The 20,942-nt window shown below is 48.4% G+C and overlaps 1 protein-coding gene across 23 annotated transcripts in view; it reads left to right on the forward strand.

Annotated features, from left to right (window-relative positions):
- The window catches only part of TACC2 (transforming acidic coiled-coil containing protein 2), a 233,932-nt gene that overhangs the window by 168,586 nt on the left and 44,404 nt on the right, over nt 1–20,942 (forward strand). For all 23 annotated transcript variants that reach the window (XM_044935185.2, XM_044935187.2, XM_044935188.2 and 20 more), the window contains one exon: nt 17,253–17,389. In XM_044935185.2, coding sequence (XP_044791120.2) covers nt 17,253–17,389 — 137 coding nt within the window. The remainder of the gene's footprint in view (nt 1–17,252; nt 17,390–20,942) is intronic.

The following is a 20,942-nucleotide window of genomic DNA, read 5'->3' on the forward strand; positions in this document are numbered from 1 at the left end:
TCGGAGAAGGGAAAGCCTACCCACTGCAGTATTCTGGCCTGGAGAATTCCACGGACTGTATAGTCCATGGGGTCACAAAGAGGCGAACACGGCTGAGCGACTTTCTCTTCACTTTCATAGTTCCTTTGAAGTCTGTTGAAGAAGCCCTGAAATGCCAGCATCCTGTGTAGCATGTGTGTGCATCCTTAGTCACTTCGGTCATGTCTGACTCTTTGCAAACCTATGGACTGTAGCCTGCCAGGCTCCTCTGTCCATTGAAGTCTCCAGGCAAGAATACTGGAGTGGGTTGCCATGCTCTCCTCCAGAGGATCTTCCCGACCCAAGGATCAAACCCGTCTCTTATGTCTCCTGCATTGGAAGGAACATAAAGACGGGTTCTTTACCACTAGTACCCTACATTAATATCACTTGTCTGAATGGTTTATAACAACAGGAAAACCCCTTAGTGCTTGTGAAGTGGAAAAGAAGATGCTAAATCTCAGAGCCAGCCTGCCGGGAAGGGGGAGCCTTAATACTGCTCTTTACTTCTCTTTGCCCACTCTCTTGGGTTTACATGTTATATTTCCCAACCTGTGCTCAAAGTATTAATATATACTATGACAGGATGAGATGGCTGGGTGGCATCATCGATTCAGTGGACATGAGTTTGAGGAAACTCTGGGAGATGGTGAAGGACAGGAAAGCCTGGAATGCTACAGTCTATGGGGTTGACTTTGCTACAATTGCAAAGAGCCAGACATGACTGAGTGACTGAACAACAGCAACGTACTGTGACCTGACATGATATTTGTTATTTCCTGGATGTTGGCTTTCTCCCACCTCTCCAAATGTGACCACCCCTTCTAAACCTCGAGGCTTAAATGCCTACGGTGGTGGGTGGACTGGGCCAGAGATGTAGGGGTAAATGGGTACAGCTTTCCTGGAGATGGTATGGATTGCCCAAATATCAGGGGCCCTGGGGAATATCTCCCCCACACCCAGATGTAACCTTTTATTGGTAAGAAAAGGAACCTGGGGATGAAAGTCTGAAATTGGAGCAGTCAGGTTGTAAGATAGACGAGACCCACGTGACAGAGTGATGGCTGCACGTGAGGAATTGGGGGCCAAGGTGCTGCAGCGAGCCCACACCTGCTGGGGAGGCCGATGCCACACACCCCAGCCGAGCACGTGGGCTTCCGAGACGCCAGGCTGGAGACCTCAGCCTTCAGCGGGGCTGGGGACATGACAGAGCAGCGTTCCGTGTCTTTGGGAGATCTCCACGTACCCTGTTGACAGTGTGTCCGTGTGTTAGGAAGTGAGTCTTCTTCTCTTGTCTGGGACCTGGAGAATCTACGGTGGAGAGTGCTGGATACTCCATGATAAGATGGGTGAGGGACTTCCCCGGTGGTCCAGCGTTTAGGACTCTACCCTCCAGTAGGGGCTGTGGGTTCCATCCCTGGTCGGGGAGCTCAGATCCCACGTGCCTCATCACCAAAAGGCCAAAACACAGAACAGAAACAGTATTGTAACAGATTCAATAAAGACTTTAAGATGAGTCACATCATAAAAAAAAGATGGATGAGTGGACCTCTGGGCATCCCTTAGACAAGCATCTCTTATGGGCTCAGAGGCAAGCATTTGTGCCCATGGAGTCCTTGTTCTGAGTGACAAATACCCACCCCTTCTCACCCTCCTTTTGGCTCATTCTGAGGCATTGCTTCCAAGGCCTCAGTCAGTTCAGTCGCTCAGTTGTGTCTGACTCTTTGTGACCCCATGGACTGCAGCACACCAGGCCTCCCTGTCCATCACCAACTGCCAGAGTCCACCCAAACCCATGTCCATCGAGTCGATGATGCCATCCAACCATCTCATCTTCTGTCATCCCCTTCTCCTTCCACCTTCAATCTTTCCCAGCATCAGGGACTTTTCTAATGAGTCAGTTGACCAAAGTATTGGAGCTTCAGCATCAGTCCTTCCAGTGAATATTCAGGACTTGCTTTCCTGATTTCCAAGGCCTAAGGTGAAAATAGTGTCTAAGGAGGAAATTGAGGGTTTGTGGGGCCTCCGTCTTGAAATGGTGCTTAGGAAGTGTCTGATTATTTTTCCACATCTGAGTACTTTTCATTCTTTGGCCGAAATGCTCTTTTTCCGTCCCTGTAGTCTTTGTTGTAAGATTTCTGTTTACTTGAGGCTAGCGGCTGTGGAATGAGGATTCGGTTGGTTGGTTTTCATCCAGGAGTGTGAACTCAGCTGACCAGTTCTCTCAGTGGTCCTGCTGATCCTCATCAACTGAGCCAAGCAAATGAGACCCTTCTGGTTTTTGAAGGAAGTGCGGGTGTGGAAATGTCTAGAGTCAGAGCTTTTCCATCTTAATTTTGGGCAAAATTTATCATTTTCTCCATTCATGCTCCCCCAATTTTGTGAGGCAAGGCTTGAAGGAAATTCCCGATTCTTTCCTTTTCTTCTAACCTAATCCACTCATGTGTCCTGTGGCCTCATCCATCCACATATCCTGAGACAAAGAAGAGATAAGCCCCTAGTTATTTAATTCATCTTACATTAAGATTTTGAGCTGAAACCAGAAGCACAGGACTTTTACATAGCAGGAACCTTGAGATAATGGAGAACTTTGAGCCTTTGATGCAAGAGATTTGGAAAACAAAGCACAAAGCTGGCCTTTAACCTCGTGCCCTAAAAATAAGAGAGGGAGGAGGCTGGAGCATGCTTGTAAGGGATTGGGCTTGAAGGCAAGATGAACAGAAATAACCGGTGACTGTGGTCGGATTTGTGCCATGTTCTGGCCCTTTTATCATGAAATTGAGTTTTTTGTGGCAAGAAGGCTAGCCCTGAGAGTCTATTTTAACCCAATTGGCTTATTGTCACAAATTCCTTAACTCTGAGACAGTTTGCCTGTTTGATGAGGGAGATTGTGTTGTTCGTTGGAGCTTTGTTATACATAATTGAAATCTGAGGTTACTTACCAGCCTTGTCATATTTAAACTAGTAATATGACTCTGCTATTTTTGTTATTATATCAACTGGTATAAAAAATGATTCAGAGTCTCTCAAAGTCGAGAAAAACTCTTTCCTTGTATCAGTTATGGTGCAATTAAAAAGACAGGTTTAACCAGAAGTTTTTGAAAGCATTCTCTGCTCCATTCCTGACAGCCAGCTCTGAACTTCCCATGGGCACCTGGGAAGCTCTGGCTACTGCTCATGACCATGGTCCTTGCTCATCTGCTGGCCTGAGCCCCTTCTTCTCTGGATTCTACTATCTCTTTGATGATCTGATCATCTCCCCCTCCTTCCACCCTACTTCTGTCGCTGCTGCTGTTCTCTGAACAACCACATGACCTTTTTTTTTCAATCTTTTTATTTTGTATTGCAGCTTCCCAGATGGGCGTGGTGGTAAAGAATCTGCCTGCAATTCAGGAGACTCGGGTTTGATCCCTAGGTCCGGAAGATCCCCAGGAGAAGGGAATGGCTGTCCACTCCAGTATTCTTGACTGGAGAATTCCATTGGACAGAGGAGCCAGGCAGGCTACAGTCCATGAGGTCACAAGAGTTGGACATGACTGAGCAGCTGACATAGCCTATTTAACAATGCTGTGATAATTTCAGGTGAACAGGGAAGGGACTGGGCCATTCAGATGCACGTATCCATTCTCCCCCAAACTCACCTCCCTGCCACAGAACGCTGAGTAAGTCCACGTGCAGTGCAGTAGGTCCTTGTTGGTTATTCATTTTAAATATAGAAGTGTGGACATGTCCATCCCAAGCTTCCTAACTATCCCCTCCCCCACTGACAACCATATGTTCCTTCTCTTAGTCAGTGAATTTCTTCAGAATGACCTTTTAGAAATATAAATCGGGGACTTCCTTGGCTGTCCAGTGGTTGGGACTTCACCCTCCAATGAAGGGGATTCGGGTTCCATCCTTAATCTGAGAGCTAAGATCCCACGTGCCTCGGGGCCCAAAACAGAACAGATTCAATAAAGACTTTAAGAATGAAAGTGAAAGTAGAAACGTGTTAGTCGCTTAGTCATGTTGGACTCTTTGCGACCCCATGAACTGTAGCCTGCCAGCCTTCTCTGTCCATGGGGATTCTCCAGGCAGAAATACTGGAGTGGATTGCTATTTCCTAATCCAGAGGATCTTCCTGATCCAGGGATCAAACCCAGGTCTACTGCATTGCAGGCAGATTCTTTACCTTCTGAACCACGAGGGAAGCCTTCAAGAATGATCTACATCAACAACAACAAAAAAACTTAAACATAAAAACACGAGTCAAGGTGAGCTCTTGCCCTGAGTAGAACCCCGACCCGTGTCCAGCTCTTCAAGGCAGGCTTCTCCTCCCACCCACCCACTGTGCCCTCAAGATCTGGGGCCTTAGCCCCTTCCTTGCACTTGGCAAACTCCTCACCTCTGGGCACTTCGTCTTGTGGTTCCCTCTGTCCAGAACCTTCTTTCCGCAGCTCTGTGGGGTCTGGCTCCTTCCTCCTTCGTGTCTGTCTCTAAGAAGCCTTCCTTCTAGGGAATGTGAGAGAGAGAGAAGCTCCAAGTGCGGACCAGAGCCTGAAACAAACCAGTGTCAGCACGTCCTCTGTTTTGTTGATTGCACTTCCTCTCCCAGTGGCTGTGAATTAATGAATTAATTCAGTAAATATTCGAGGGGAGTTTCTTGCTTCATTTTACAATTCCTCGCCCACAGCCATTTTAGCAGTGCTTGTCTGGGGGCGGGGGTTGGTGTTAGGTGTGTGGGAAGAGCAAGAAAATCACACTCTTTTCTCATGACTCTGTAAACTCAGAAATCACTGGTACAGCTGTTCCCTGACTACAGGGGGCTTTAAAGAAAGAAGACTACGCTTAGTGTTTCTCTAACTTATTCTAATTCTCTGAATTATGTTTAGGTGATGGATATAATGATCTTGGTTGTAGAATTTTAACACTTTGAGGACTGGCAAGGGTAAATGTGTTCTAACTTCCTGGCCTCATGTGTGGCACTTTCCAGGTGTAAACTCACTTCCCAAAGCCACCCCCTGTGGCTGGTGGCTATTACCACCACCTATTACCCACTACTAACCACACTGCATAGATGAGGAGACTGAGGCCCCGGAGATGTTGCGGAAACTGTCATGAGTGTTTAACAGGTGGCAGAGCAGGAATTTTGGAACCAAATCTGTTGATCTCATTTTTTGTATTCAGTGCATGTTCTGTTGTGTGTATTTGCGAAATGATAAGAATAATAAGTTCATATATTATACACGAAGAAAGTGCTTTCATTTAGATGTCATCAGTTCAGAATTTTTAATAAGTGGGTCAAAGACTGGATTGATGTCGCTGCATTATGTATGAGCGAAAAGGGCGTGACGATAAACCGAGACAGGCAGTGCCTCAAGGGAAGAGCACATTTTCAAGGCGTTGAACGATACTTATTCTCTGCAACTGGCGTGCTGTTTCCAAGCTGTTCTTTCTCCTTTTTATCATGTAAAGAGATGGGAAAGAAAGGGACAGAGGACTGAAGTCCTCCTCTCTGTTATACAGAAGCACTGTTTGCAGTCTGTGGTAAAAAGGGAGCTTTTAAAGCTTTTAAAACATTGGACTTTTTACCTAAGTGTTCTGGCCACTCCATGCTGAGTCGAGGTTTGTGCATCTGTTTCTATGCCCAGCATCATGACTGAGGCTCATCGAGACCCACAGAGGACCACAAGTTATTCATTTCGCAGAGCTGGGGAAGAGGTTTTCCGCAGAATGCATCTTTCTGCTTAGCAGAAAGCGGAACATATTTGTTCAGATAAAAGAAATACAGCAAAACCCAAACCACTTCTGGAGGCACGTGCTCAGCTGTCAGAACCTCAGGGTCTCTACATGCCTCACTCAGGGTCACTGTTCTGCTCCCTGGCAGAGGCCACTTTCCTGACCCCAGAGGTCTGGGTGGCCCGTGACCTCCCCTCTCACTCCATGTAGGTTCCCAGAACCTTAAGCTTAGACACCCACTGCTTGAATGAGGGAGGGGATTAAGGTATGGCCAAAATGAGGGGGTGAAGAAGGAAATGGCAACCCATCCCAGTCTTCTTGCTTGAAAAATCGTACGGACAGAACATGGGATTGTAAAAGAGTCGGGCATGACTTAGCAACTAAACAACAAATGAAAGCAAAGGGAGAGGGTGGGCGGAGGTGGGAGGCCCAGGCTGGCCCAGCTGGCTCCCCCAGTGACCTGTATGGATCCAGATGCAGAAACTCCGTTTCATCTGTCACCTTGGAAGTAAGGATGCTCTGGGAAACCGACAGCATCCAAATGTACCAGGGACTGATTTGCAAGTGAGGAGCACAGCCTGTCGATGTCCAGGAGCCTCTCGGATGTGGAGGATAGCTCCTGGTTAGGGTGAGAGATGGAGGACCCGTGCTTGAGTCTTGGCTCGAGCCCTTGACAAGTCACTGAGCCTTGAGAGTGGGAAGGAAAAGTGTGCTTCTTGAGAGTGGGAAGCTGATCTGACTCAGATGCCCAGGTGCCCAGCACCTGACAGGTCCTGCTGAAATTGTCATGGAGTGAAATCCACATGCCTGCCCCCTTGTGAGGATCACATGAGAGAGTGGATAAGGACATTCCGAGGTGCTAATTGCATAGCGTTGGCTGAGATGAGCAGCCTGGGCCTCGGAGTCCCTGGTGGGGGCATCCGCATCCTGGGACCCAGGTACCTGCCTGGAAGACCACCTTGGTACCAGAAGAATGCTTGTTGAGTGCGGAAGGTGAGGGTGGAAGGATGGGTGCTTCTTGCAGGCTGTGAGAGCACCTGGACTGTGGCCCCATGGCACCCCTGAGGGTGGAGCCCCCAGGGGGCTTGCCCCCAGGTGGGCGTGTCCGCCCTGAACTGTGCAGTGGGGGTGGGGTGGGCGTGGTGCTGCATCCTAGCTGCCCATCTGCTTTCTCCAGGCTCCTTGTCAGCTCCTTACCTCCTACCAGTGTCACCTGGACGTAATCCAGCTAATCAGACCCCAGCTGTGTTCTATTCCTTGTGTCCTGGACCAGAATGAGATCTGAGAGAACAAGCCAAACAGGTCTGGAAAGACCCCAGGTGTTCCCAGCAGCTGGGTTGGGCTCCACCCTGTTCAGGCCTGCATCTTCCCCTATACCCGGCCAAACGTGTCCTCCTGTTTAAACATCTTTTTCTGATTACAGTCATAACACATATATGTTGCCTAGCCTTGAAAGTGGTTCAGTCTTGTCCAACTCTTCGCGACCCCATGGACTGTACACTCCATGGAATTCTCCAGGCCAGAATACTGGAGTGGGGTAGCCTTTCACTTCTCCCAGGGATCTTCCCAACCCAGGACTCCTTTATACATGTTGCCTGTGTGTGTATATATTTGTCTCTGAATAGGTATGTAGTGAGTGAAGTTGCTCAGTCTTGTCTGACTCTTTGGGACCTCATGGGCTGTAGCCTGCCAGGCTCCTCAGTCAATGGGATTTTCCAGGTAAGAGTACTTGAGTGGTTTGCCATTTCCTTCTCCAGGGGATCTTCTTGACCCAGGGATTGAACCCGGGTCTTCTGCATTGCAGGCAGACTCTTTACCAGGGAAGCCCTGATGGATCGGTAGATAGGTATTAAATATACATATGTGTTTATGTGTATTTGTTTATGTTTATATATAATTATTGTATCCCAAATAAGCTCATACTGTATGTACATTCCTTAATCTGCTGTCTTTTTCTACTTATTATTTAGCTTGCAGTTTTCCTGACTGTACATGTAAACAGCATGTGGTTCTGAGGGAGGGTCTGTTATTAATACTTGCCAGGTACTGGCGGAAGTCCTAGTTTTGACCAGACTTGACTGCTCTTTTTGAGTTTTTACATCCTCTCCTATCGTTTTTCTCTTTTTTCCACTTACTCTTTATAGATGTTATTTATCTGCCTGTTTTAACAGCACCCTTTGTCTTCTAATTTGTTTTGATTTCAGAAACCAGATTATCGAATTGTCTTTGTTTGGGCTGCTGTAAAAATTACCATAGGCTCATGGGCTTAAGCAGCAAATGTTACAGTTCTGGAGCTGGAAAGTCCACACTCAAGGCATGGACAGATTTGGTGTCTGGATGTCTTCTCACTGAATCCTCACATGGCAGAAGGGGCTGGGAGCTCTCTGGGGTCTTTTATAAGGGCACTAATCCTGTTCCCAAGGGCTCCACCTTCATGTCCCAATCACCTTCTAAGGACCCCACCTCCTAATACTGTCACCTCGAGGATGAGGTTTCAATGTGAATTTGGAGAGACACACACATTCAGTCCATAACACCAACTTGTTGGAATAGTATATGAAAGAAAGCTAAGTATATTGTTGAACAAGACCAGAAGAAGTTTCTCTGGGTTCAGGAGCTTTAGTGCAAGCTCTGGGTTATATGACTTGGTTGAGCAGAGACATTTTTGTATTTTCTTGGAAGCTAGCTTCTCTTGGCCAGATGAAGGTACTGCCTGCATGTTGAGTGGCTTCTCACTAGGCAGGGTGTTCTATAGTTCTCGCTGGAGAGAAGAGAAGGACTTTTAAGTGACAGCCCGTCAGAAGCGCCTCCTTGTGTCTTTTACAGTTTTTTTTTTTTTTTTTCACTAGCATCCATAAATGTCTTTGGAGATGGGAATGGCAACCCACTCCAATATTCTTGCCTGGAGAATTCCACGGACAGAGGAGCCTGGCGGACTACAGTCCACGGGGTCACAAAGAGTTGGACACGACTGAGCGACTTCCATCACCATGAATGTCTTATTTCCAGTTAGATTTTTTTTTTGAGAATCTGAGTTTACAGATGCCAATTTAGGTTACTCAAGCAACGAGTTAGGCTACAAAGATGGGATTTCAGGGCTATCAGTGTGTGAAAGCAAGAACATAAAAGGGCTACCTGAGTCCCTTCTCCCTCTATTTTTCCTAAGACTTGAGTCAGTCTGGCCTTTCTCCAGGAAGGCACAACATGATCCAGTTACAAATCTGTGGCGTCAAGAGCCCAGAGCCCATTCAGTGCTGATTCTTTACCACCTGCAGTGGGGCCTGAGGCCACTGCGAGTCCCTTCCCCTTTGCTGAGTACTTGGTGTCATTGCAGTTAAGTCAGTTTCACAGCTTGTGCTGTGTGTGTGTGTGGGAGGGGTAGCGGGGCTCATTGGGCACCTGTGTACACAGCCACGTGTGCACAGTGCCACACCAAGCCTTCTCCCCGTCCCTGGCGAAGTGGGTTGTGTGCACCTCAAGGGAAGGGGGAAGTACAGCTCGGTGCAGCTCCGAGAGGGTCCACGTTCTCCCGGATACACTTGTGTCCACGGACCTGTCCAGGACAGCCCTGCCACAATGTGTGTGGCCTCCAGATTCTCTTTCATGCCTAACTCAGGACCTCTGACCACATGGGAGTCTTAACTAGCTAGCAAATCACATTTCCCAGGATTTCTAATGCTTGGATGCCAAGGGCGGAGCCGGAGCTGCAGGGACGTCTGTGCTGGTCCAGAGGCTAAGGATCTGAGCTCCCAGCCCAGGTTTGATTCCTGGTCAGAGAACTCGATCCCACATGCCACAACTAAGACACAGTGTAGCCAAATAAATAAATAAAGATTAAAAATAAAGAATCTGAGCTGCAGTAATAAGGTAGAGAGCAGTATCCTCACTGTTTTTATTCCCACTTACTGGGCAACAATCCAATGGCCTGGAAGGTCAAGTGACTTGTCTAAGCTGACACGGTTGCAGTGAGTGACATGGTTATAGTGTAGTGAGAGCTTGTGTGGACTGCGTTCCATTCATTCCAACTTCTGATTTCTTTGGGGGACAGTCTATCTCCCCCATTCCATCGAGTCTGGATTGTGCTAAGTCATGTCTGACTCTTTTACAACCCCATGGATGGTAGCCCACCAGACTCCTCTGTCCGTGGGATTCTCTAGGCAAGAATACTAGAATGGGTTCCCATTTCCTTCTCCAGGGAGTGCTATGGGTTGCTTATTTATTAGGGTTCCTCACCCTTTTCTGGGCTTACCCAGGTGGCTAAGTGGTAAAGAATCTGCCTACCAGTGCAGGAGATGCGAGTTTGATTCCTGGGTCATGAAGATCCCCAGGAGGAGGAAATGGCAACCCACTCCAGTATTCTTGCCTGGATAATCCCATGGATGGAGGAGCCTGGCGGGCTACAGTCCATGGGGTAGCAGGAGTCAGACACAACTTAGTGACCGAGCACTCAGCACTCACACCTTCTTCTAGCTAAATGATGAACATACGACCCAAGGTGGGCCAATTGGATGCTTAGTCCTGTCTCTTCAAATCTGACTCCTCAGCCATCATAGCCTTTTAATAAATTCCACTGTTGCTTTAGTTATCTAGTTGGTTCCTGTTTCTTAACTTTAGTCAGTTCACAACTGGCCATCACCAGGTCTGCGGGACTCCTCTGTCTCTGAGAATACTCTTCCTCTTCGTGATTGCATTTCCCTTTGCAGCCAGTGTGTTGATACCCCTGGGAACCCTGCTGACATCTCTTCGTAACCACCAAGCGAAAGCTGCTTGAATCTGAAAATGCGTCTGCGTTATAACCCGACACACGCTAGGTGCTGGGAATCTTAGGATGTGGGTGTCAGCATCAGTGGGACTTTCCCTAGAGTGTCAGGCTGGAAGATCCTAGCTGCCTGGCTAGGATGCCTGGGAGCTGTGTTCACGGGAGACAGCACCTGACTATGGGCTCCTCAGTCATCTGACGGACCAAGAAGCACCTCAGCCTTTGACTGTGTTGAAATCACAGTCCCCTTTTACTGATTTATTGAGGAGTCATGTTCCTGAGCAAAATCCAGTTTCTATATCCAGGATGGGGAAATTAAAATGAAAGACGCTTTTCTGTCAGCCTGAAAAAAATGACCAGTGTGGCCAAGTTGTTTTAAGCAGGAGGGAAGAGTGTGTGTGTGTGTGTGTGTGTGTGTGTGCGCACGCTCATGCATGCACATTGGGGCAGAGACAGAGTTTCTTGACAAGGTTGTCACAGCGGAATATTCTGATGAATTAGAATTTAGGGCACAGCAGTTTCTAAGATATCTGCTCACTCACAAACACATCAGATTCTTACACGAGGTGCAGAGATGAATGAAGTGGTTTGATGCGCTGAGAGCCTGAGTTCCTTCCTGGAAGGTCTCCCTCTGTCTCTGGGACGGCAGATAGTCTTCCGGCCCGGAGGATGCGAGCCCTTCTCCCTGGCTGGGCTTTGGGCCCACACTCTGGGTTTGTCTTCAAGGGGGAGGACCACCAGAAGGAGCGCTCACACTTCTTGCTCAGGTGGTCTCCCCAGGAGCTCAGAGGCTGGGGCTTGTGTCCTGGGAAGACCCCCCACCTCTCAAGTGTCTGCACTGTGTCCTTTCTCTTTTGGTGGGTGCTGGCAATAACTTAACAGCGCCCGAATCGCTTTCACGGTGAGAAGTGCAAACTGGAGTTCTGAGGAGTTGCTCTGCATGTGAGGAGTTGATCCACATGTGGAACTCCCCTTTTCCTGTAGCCATCCTTAAGCTCAAACTGCATTTTGATAATCACTGTAAGTATAAGTAATTTTAGATTTCTGGAATAGCAGGGCATTAATTATATTATATTAATTATATTAGTTATATTTAGAACTAAAGCTCTTACTTGGCAGCAGCTTCATGCAGGCAAGCCCAGTTCCATGGAAGACCTGCCAGGAATAGGCCTTGGGAAGCACTTCAGCTCTCCAGGCCTAAGTTTCCTCACCTGCATAAAAAGATATGATAAGTGTACTGAAGTAGGAAATAGTCTCTAAATTTTCTTCCCGCTTTGAAGGTGAAACATTCTATATTCTCTGAAATTTATTCTTCCGAACCCTTGAATGATCTGTAGTAAAGCTTAAGCAAAATGTGGAAGATTGAGGGCAGGAGGAGAAGGGGACAACAGAGGATAAGATACTTGGATGGCATCATCGACTCAATGGGTGTGAGTTTGAGCAAACTCTGGGAGATGGTGAAGGACAGGGAAGCCTGGTGTGCTACAGTCCATGGGGCTGCAAAGAATTGGGTACGACAGAGCGTGAACAACAAGCCATTTAATGATATGCTGGAAGATGGCATTTATAGTTCTTCTTTATTAAAAGGTTCCAATATTTTATTTGTAGATACACATATTCACACATATATTTGTGTTTATACGTATGCATGTGTATGCCATTTCCTTCTCCGAGGATCTTCCCAACCCAGGGATCGAACCTGGGTCTTCTACATTGCAGGCAGATTCTTTACCATCTGAGCCACCAGGGAAGCCCAGGATTATATTATACTAGCTTCTATGTCTATATTATATAACTTTATTATATTATGTTACATTATTATTATGTGAATGTTGATCTTATACTCTTTCACTATTGTCATTTACAGAAATAAAACATAATGTGTTTAAACCAAACCAAAAATATAGATTGATAGGCCTCAGGGTTCTGCATGTTGCTGGCTAGCTGTCTTGCTTTGGGGAGAGTTGCCATAAAATACTCTCTTTTGCCTGGATGGGAGGGACGTTTGGGGGAGAATGGATACATGTATAAGTACGGCGGAGTCCCTTCACTGTTCACCCAAAACTGTCACGACATTGTTGACCAGCTGTACCCCAACACAAAGTAAAAGTTAATAAAGGCAACTCCCTCCCCCCCAAAAAAAAACCCCAAACAAAGGTAAAATACTCTTGTTTTGATGCAAGATGCCATCTATGAAGGGTCTGGGTTCCTCGTTGTGTGGGGGAGGTTTCCAAAGTGTGCTTGGTGGAGCTTTAGGTCCTATAGAGATGTTCCAAAATCTGAGAAAAATATTTGAGAAAATATTTTTAAACTTGACAAGCACACTGGGGAGCCTGGCAGACTCGGGTGTCAGCAGGCAGCACCGTCTCTACGCCCGTAGTTACACATTTCCATCTTCCCTTCTCTGGACACACACGCTGTGTGTATCGCCTGCCACCAGCATATGGCCTTGTGCTGATTGATAGATTAATTTGGTTTTGCCCGGTTAGGTAGCTCTCCTGTCCTGACTGCCTTATTAAAGAATGTCCCATGATCACAGGACAGGCTGTTCAGAACAGGTGCTGTTCGTGGTTACTCATCAGGACTTCTGGATAATGTGCGACCAGGAGAGAAATCAACAGACCCACTGCTGCAGTAGACATCCTCAACCCCCAGGGTCAGATTGTTTAAGGTCATCAAAATAGCTTAATGGTTCTCCATGATGGGCTTCCCTGGTAGCTCAGCTGGTAAAGAATCCACCTGCTATGCAGGAGACTCCGGTTCAATTCCTGGTTCGGGAAGATCTGCTGGAGAAGGGATAGGGTACCCACTCCAGTATTCTTGGGCTTCCCTGGTGGCTCAACTGGTAAAGACTCTGCCTGCAGTGGGGGAGACCTGGGTTTGATCCCAGGGTTGGAAAGATTCCCTGGAGAAGGGAAAGGAAAGGCTATAGATTTTATAAGAATATATCATACAGTGACCTTATAAAGTGAATGAAATACTACTTTTCTCTATGCATAGGAAATTCACATAAGATGCATTTAGAAAAATAGTTTTGTTGCTGGAAAGGTTTAGAAGCCACTGACGTAGTAGTTGGAGAAGGCAATGGCACCCCACTCCAGTACTCCTGCCTGGAAAATCCCATGGACGGAGGAGCCTGGTAGGCTGCAGACCATGGGGTCGCGAAGAGTCGGACACGACTGAGCGACTTCACTTTCACTTTTCCCTTTCATGCATTGGAGAAGGAAATGGCAACCCACTCCAGTGGTCTTGCCTGGAGAATCCCAGGGACGGGGGAGCCTGGTAGGCCGCCGTCTATGGGGTCACACAGAGTCGGACACGCCTGAAGCGACTTAGCAGCAGCAGCAGCAGAAGCAGACGTAGTAGTAAGACAGCACAGATTTTAAGGCAGACAGTTCTAGATTTGAGCCCTGCACCTCCCTAGTTTACTAACGAGGTGGCCTTGGGCTAAGCAGTGTGCCTCTCTAAGCCATAGCTGTGTCATCTGCAAAACGGGCCTGCTCTCCAGTAGCGGGATATTTTTGTAGCTTATAGAGAAATGTGCAAATGGCCTAGTCCAGTGCTTGATATGTAATAAAAAAGTTCAACATATGATAGCTATTAGAATGCTCTTTATGCTGGGGATTAAAGTCATTATATTTCATGCCCGGCCATTAAGAGGTACACCTTTACACTCTGGAAGTGCATATACCTTATTATATTTGCATTCATTTACATATTTACTTATAGAGAACTTAGCATTTGCATATCCTGGTAAATACATTTCTCTGTAATTTAGAGTCATTTTAGCAGACTGTAATGGCACATTTCTCTTTCTGACACAGCTTCTTGGCAAATTAACTTACTTGCTTTTTCATTTTAAGAACGTGTGGTGCCTTTGCAGAGTAATTTCCCATACTTTCAGTTCTTCTTGTAGGAAAAAAATAATTGCATAGCCAAGGAAAGCTGCTTTCATGCATTGGGACTCTGGAATGCTGCTTTATGTTTATGTCCAGGCTCTTTGTGGGTGGACTGTAGAAATCCCCGCTCTTGGGAATGTTTCTGAGCCCCCTCTGAGAAACTGAATAGGGAGAAAAGAGCTAATTAAAAAAGCTGCCGTCCGCCTCCTCTAATTAACTTGCTCTCCACTCCTGGGGGAGGGTGTGAAAATATGAAAACGGCGCTCAAGGCGGTGCTGGAAGTGAATGCCATTCTAGGGGTCCCTGGTAGCCTCTGGTGTTTTGATGCAGAAAAGGTTCGTAGTAAACAGGCGAGGAGCCTCACAAGGGGCCTGGTGTACCCTTGCCCTCCCCGGACACTGCCTCCCACACGGAGCCCTGGTGAATAGTGGTCCCCTCTGAGCAGGTGTGCACGCTGGGCAGCTGCGAGCTGGGGAGACCTCATTGGAATTCAGCAGCTTGAATCCACGAGCGTCCGGCCCTCCCTGTCGCTTGCTTATGCTGCTGGGAAAGATCAGGGGCCCTTTGTGCTCTCAAGCCACACGTCGCTGGAGCCCGGGGATGCAGAAGCCGTGGGAAGAGCTCCCTCTGCATCTCTGCTGGGCGCTGGGGAAGCTCAGAGCATCCCTGCCTGGTGGTGCGGCGGCTAAGTTTCTCGTGACATCGTAGAGATTCAGAACCCAGACGTATCGGCAAAGGAATTAGGGGTCGAAGTTTGGGCACAGAAGCTGTTCTTCAGCGGAAATGGCTTTGGCCTCCTGGTGGACATGGCCCCCGGTGGAATGGGCCCGGTGGATGTGGACGACGGTAACCGGCAGTGGGGATTCCAGTCTGCGGGTCCTTCACGGAAACCCAGGAAAGAGGCAAGTTGTCTGCGTGCATCTCTTCAACATTGCCGCCGATGCGTGCAAAGCTGGGGGCCAGGTCTACACCCAGAGCCCACCAGGCAGCTCTAAACTACTGTTCCTCTTTGATGCTTGGCTGCATGACTTCCTTGTGTTTTTCATGCCAGTAAAAAGATTCTGCAGAAGTTCAGCTACCTAGATGTGTGGTTGTCCAGGCATGGATCTTAAATCCCTCCCCCTCCACCCCAGACAAAAGCTAAGTCTTTTAATATTAACGTGTGTTTGTAAAAGTTGGTATGGCCCCTGTTGCATTTGTATAAATTAAGTCTTGTGAAATTTGATAGTAAACAGGCTTCAGCTCATTGGATTCCGTCGAATCCAGCTCTGATGTTTCTCTTCACTTCTTTGTGTCCCTAGAGAGTTCTTTGGCTGGTTGCAGAAGCCAGGGTCCTTGGAAGGATGGGAGTGGGGGATCTTTGGCTCCGATAAAGTGAGTCTCTGACACACAAGTTGTAAAAACCTCGATGGAGATTTTCTGAAGGAGACTCACCAAATGGCTCTTTTTCTCCTGTCCTGGCTGACTGCAGAGGGATTGGTTGGTCATGGTGCTCTCTGCTGGCTGGCAGACGGTCTTTAGAAGATTCTGACTTCTGGGGAGGACACTGGTCCTTTGATCCTTGTGGATGTTCAGCTCTATGAGCATTTCAGCGTCAATACGTACCTGATGCATCGCTCTCTGATTATTTATCTTCTGCCAAATTGCCTGCTGGGTCGCTTGTGCCAGCAGCAACCCTAAGTATCCACCGCCTTGATAATTACCTTCCTTGTTGCAAATAAATAAATGGCATTTTGGTTAACTTAAAATATCCTGAGATGGGAGTGAGCCCAGGTGATGCTGCTGATCTTCAAAGTGAGCTGAAGCCGGCACCACAGGCCCCTCCACGTCCTGAGCCTGTAAGGAGCTGCCCTCCAGCCTGAGGACACATGCCTGGCTCACTGATTTGGGGACGCCTCATCCTTTCTGGCTCGAAATTGAGTGAAAGCAGGGTGATGAGAAGGGCTGGCTGGCCTTGATTTTCTTGAGCCAGAATAAGGCTTTTTTTAGCTTTGTGAGCCCCTTCCCCTTGTTACAGGGTGGTGTGGCGGGCATTCCTCTGGGTGGGGTTTTGGTTCCTTTCTCTGGGTGAAGAATCTTCCTTGAGAGCAGACATCACTGCAGACCAGCAAGGGCGATTTTCATACTGCTAGGATCAGCAGGCTGTGCTTTGAGCTTTAGTCTGACACACCCTCCCCTGACTTGCCAGCTTTCATGCCTTCCTTCACTGACTTAACAGATGTTTATTCACTGCCTCCTGGTTTGGACTCGGGGATGCAGTGATAAAAAAAACACAAAACAGGAAAGGCTGCTCTCTTGGCCTTTTCAGCTCAGTCGAGGAGAAATATAATTAACATGATTAGAAAGTGAATACATCTATAATAACAAGTTAAGTGATGCTCTGGGGAAGGAAGGCAGTGGGAGAGAGTGGTGGGGTGAGGGGAAGAGGCCGAATGAGATTCCGCTTCGTGGGGTGAGGGTCCTTTGAATATGTTGGAACCACAGCATCGCCAAGTGTCCCTGGGAATGCTTCCCTATCGGTTTGACTGAATTGATGCCAAGTAACTGAATTGATGCCAGAGATGATCAAAGGATTCTACTGTTGTATTTGCCACTGAGGTCAGAAATGTGTATTTCGAGTAGAGCTGAATTCAAAGACTCTGTCATTTGGGCCCAAAGCTGGTGATAATGAGATTCACTCCTAGGAAGCACACTGCTTCAAGGCTGGCCCTGGACCATTTAATTGGGCCGCGGGCCTGGTTGCGGTGGTCCCGGGAGGGGTCATTAGGCCACGCACTGCTCCTCAGCACCGGCTCCTTGGAGCAAATACAGCGCCGGCCCCTGCCTAACCTGTCCTTCTCCCTGTCTCTCTCCATCAGGAGTTCTGACTCTGAAGAAGCATTTGAGACTCCGGAGTCCACGACCCCCGTCAAAGCTCCACCAGCCCCACCCCCGCCACCCCCCGAAATCATTGCAGAACCTGAGGTCAGCGTGCAGGCTCCCCCAGAAGAACCAGGTAACCAAGGGCCCGGCACCCCTGGGGCGGCGTGGGAGCAGCCCTACTGCTGAGCCCCGGGGACACTCACAGCGGCTCCTCTGGGGACCCGCCTGGGGGGGCACCCACCCCCAGGGGCTGTCGCTGGCGCTCTTTATGTCCTCCCCAGCCTCTGGGCCTCTCAGCGCTGGGCTTTGTTTTATGTGGTGAAAACTAAGGGTGCAGGAGTACAATGGGTTATTTTGTGTATGCTTTGCAGAAGTTTAGAGGTGGCCTCTGAAGAAATAGTGCATTTAACTCTGGGTGCCTTTCAGCCAACCCCCAGAGCTGGGTTTGTATGGGACAATGGGGTCTTGGAATTTTCTGGTGCAATCTTGGATTCTAATATCTGGCCCCTGGCTCCCGTAAGAGCACTGGTTCTGGTCACCCATGTGACCTGCATTTTTATTAAAGGACACAGGTGAGAGGAGAAGGGGAAGACAGAGGATGAGATGGTTGGATGACATCACCGACTCAGTGGACATGAGTTAGAGCAAACTCTGGGAGATGGTGAGGGACAGGGAAGCCTGGCATGCTGCAGTCCATGGGCTCACAAAGAGTTGGACACGACTGAGTGACTGAACAACAAAAGCCCACGTAGGCTTGGGGATGATAATTAGTAAATGGGCAAGAAGAGAAAGTGATGGGTGGTTGAATCTGTGCAGGGTTGACTCCTTTATTCCTCATTAACCTCATTAACTATCCAGATTTCCTATCACGTCCCCACATCCATTCTCTGCTAGTGTGACTTTTTGAGATGCAGTGATTACCGGGGGTGGGGGATGGGGGAGGACAGGACAGATCTCCGGCCCCAGCCTCCAACCTGCCCACCTGACCGCTGCCATCTGTGTGCATCCTCCAGTGACAACCGCAGGGGTGGGAGCACCTCGAGCCTCAGAGTTTAACATGAGGCCGGGAAGAGATGGAGATCGCCGGAAGTGACCCCAGGAGCTGGGTGGGGGCCAGGTGGTCCCAGAAATGTCCACACAGGCTGGTCAAGAGACCATGTGGTCTCAGAAATGGCCCCCCAGGCCAGTTAGGAGGCCAGGGGGTGCCGTCTCCAGAGCTGGACTGCCTCCTCTGGACCCTGAACTTCAGAGGGCCCCACTCTGGCCTTCCTCGGCCGCAGCCCTGGCAGTAAGACAAGTCTGTAGAGCTGAGCTCCCCCGGACCATGTCCCGGATACCTGGGAGCAGCCACTTCCTGGGCCCACCCAGGCTCCTTCTTCTGTCCCGTCTTCCCGAAGCTGACTGTGCCCATGTGCCATGTTCTCCTTTAGCTGAGAAGGAACCAAGGCTGGGGCTGGGACGTACAAGTGGGTGTCCACGCACCTGTGCTTAGAGGCTGCCTCAGGTGAGGGATGAAGGCTGGGGAATGGAGGAGGGGGCCAGTATCCATTCGTACTCCTGCACTAGCCAGGAGCCAGATGAATGGCAAAATAAAAAGCCATTTTGACCTTGATATTAGTCTTAGAAAGAAATGGGTGGAATCCATTCCACCCGCTCTGGCTTCAGCCTGGCCGTTGATTAAAGGCAGACACTCCTGGGGCTTTGTTCCTAAGCACATATGCTCCCTGGTGCTGGGGGGAGAGGAAGAGACACCTTTGCTGGGATCCGATGAATGCAATTTTCATAGTCTCCCTTTTCTGACAGCTATCAGTTAGTAGTACCTGATTCTGCATCATTAGTCTAGGTGCTAAGCTCTAAGAGGGTGATGATTGAAATTTATTTGGTTGTAAGGTGGGAAAGAAGCAGGAAGGGCTGCTTATAGTTCTCAGAGAGTCTTTTGCACCCTGTGTTCTCTCTCGCATATAGTAAAGTATGTAAAAATTCCATTTCCTACAATATCGTAGAAATTTCACGCTGAGGTTTTAATGGAAAGCAGCTGAATGACAAATACATTTTAGTCCTTACATCAAACATCCAATTAAGAATAAATGATCCTTTTTTATGGGTGTAATAAGTTCACACTCTGCATGTGTGGGATACCTTAAAAAGGATGTTAGAAGGAGAATGAAGGCCTAAGACCAAGTGTGGTCCATCCTTGAGCATCACACGGCGTCCCAGGGTGGCCGCTGCTGCCAGCATGAGTGTGTCCTCTGGCATTTCCAGTTTTTCATGTCCTGATCGCTTCTGGGGATGGTTTGCCACCCCCGTTCTTTTCTTCAGCCTGTCTTTGTTCCTTCTGCCTACTTCTTTTTTCAATAATGCAATGAACAATCTCCATTCTAACATACACACACACACTCAAGCACAATACCCGCCCCTGGCTTAGATGGCAGTTTCTGAAAGAGTGACTATTATGGAGGATTAAGAGAGACCCCCCGCCAGAAGGGGTTGCAGCCATGCATGGCCATGAGTCACAGCCCCACAGAACTTTTGATTGCACCGGTTGGAGTCTGACTTTATGCTTCTCCTCCTTGGAAAACTACAGTGAGGCTACATATGGATTATACAGTGAGGACGCTGAAGGTCGGGATCGTGTCTGCCTGAAGCCCCCTGGCTTGGGCTGCACAGAAGTCCGTTTGATTTGCCACATTCATTTGAAAGATCTGCTTGTCCCTTCTGTAGACATCATGGGACATTACCCAGAGTGGGGAGGTGGCTGTGCATGCCTGTGGAGGAGAAGAAAGCATCCTTCTGGGAACCGCAGGAGAGAAAGGGCAAGAGGGGAACATCTGTTGTTTGGTTTGCCTCTGTGAAGTGCCTGCGGTGTTGCTAAAGGTACCAAGAGAACCTCAGGAAATAATAGACGAGACCTTTGGCTGTGCATAAGGACATAATTTTTCCTCCTGGAAACTTACATTTTGCAGAGTAATCCATCACTTTATTTTGGGCTTTGCATGATTGTGCGCCACCGGAGAGGAGGGTGGCTGAGACCCTGGTGGCCACCTTGCGTCTGCCGCTCTTCTGGGCTGTGCCGGGATGTGGCTTACCAGAGTTGTTTTCTTATCTGTAAAATGAAAAGAGTGACCCGTGAGTCCTCTGAGATCCTTTCCACTCCCACTTCTCATGCTTCTGTGATCAGGATGCTTGGTTGCTGTAGGGTGACCGCATTATTAGAACTCAGGACTGGCCACCGAAAGATGTAATGAAATGTCCCGTAATGAAATAATAGCTCCATTTAGTGTCTGCCATGTACCAGACCTGTGCTAAGTTATTTGCATGTTTCATCCCAGCTTGGATGAGGGAAGGATCCCCAGGACTCCAAGTATCTGTGTGTGGGGCATCTCATCACCTGCTTCCCAGTGAGATGTGGGAATAACCCTATAAAACATAGCCCACTGGTTCCTCTGTCCATGGGATTCTCCAGGCAAGAATACTCGAGTGGGTTGCCATTTCTTCCTCCTTGAGGATCTTCCCAATCCAGGGATCGAACCCACATCTTCTGGGGCTCCTGCGTTGCAGGCAGATCTTTACCCCTGAGCCACCAGGGAAGCCCTTATTAATTACAATCGGTTATTCATATACTTGGAGGATGTAGAGCTGGGCTCCCTCTGTGTGGGACCATTTCCCTTTTGGTATATTGGATGGAG

The sequence above is a fragment of the Bubalus bubalis genome, chromosome 23 (assembly GCF_019923935.1).
Source record: "Bubalus bubalis isolate 160015118507 breed Murrah chromosome 23, NDDB_SH_1, whole genome shotgun sequence".
Lineage (NCBI taxonomy): Eukaryota > Metazoa > Chordata > Mammalia > Artiodactyla > Bovidae > Bubalus > Bubalus bubalis.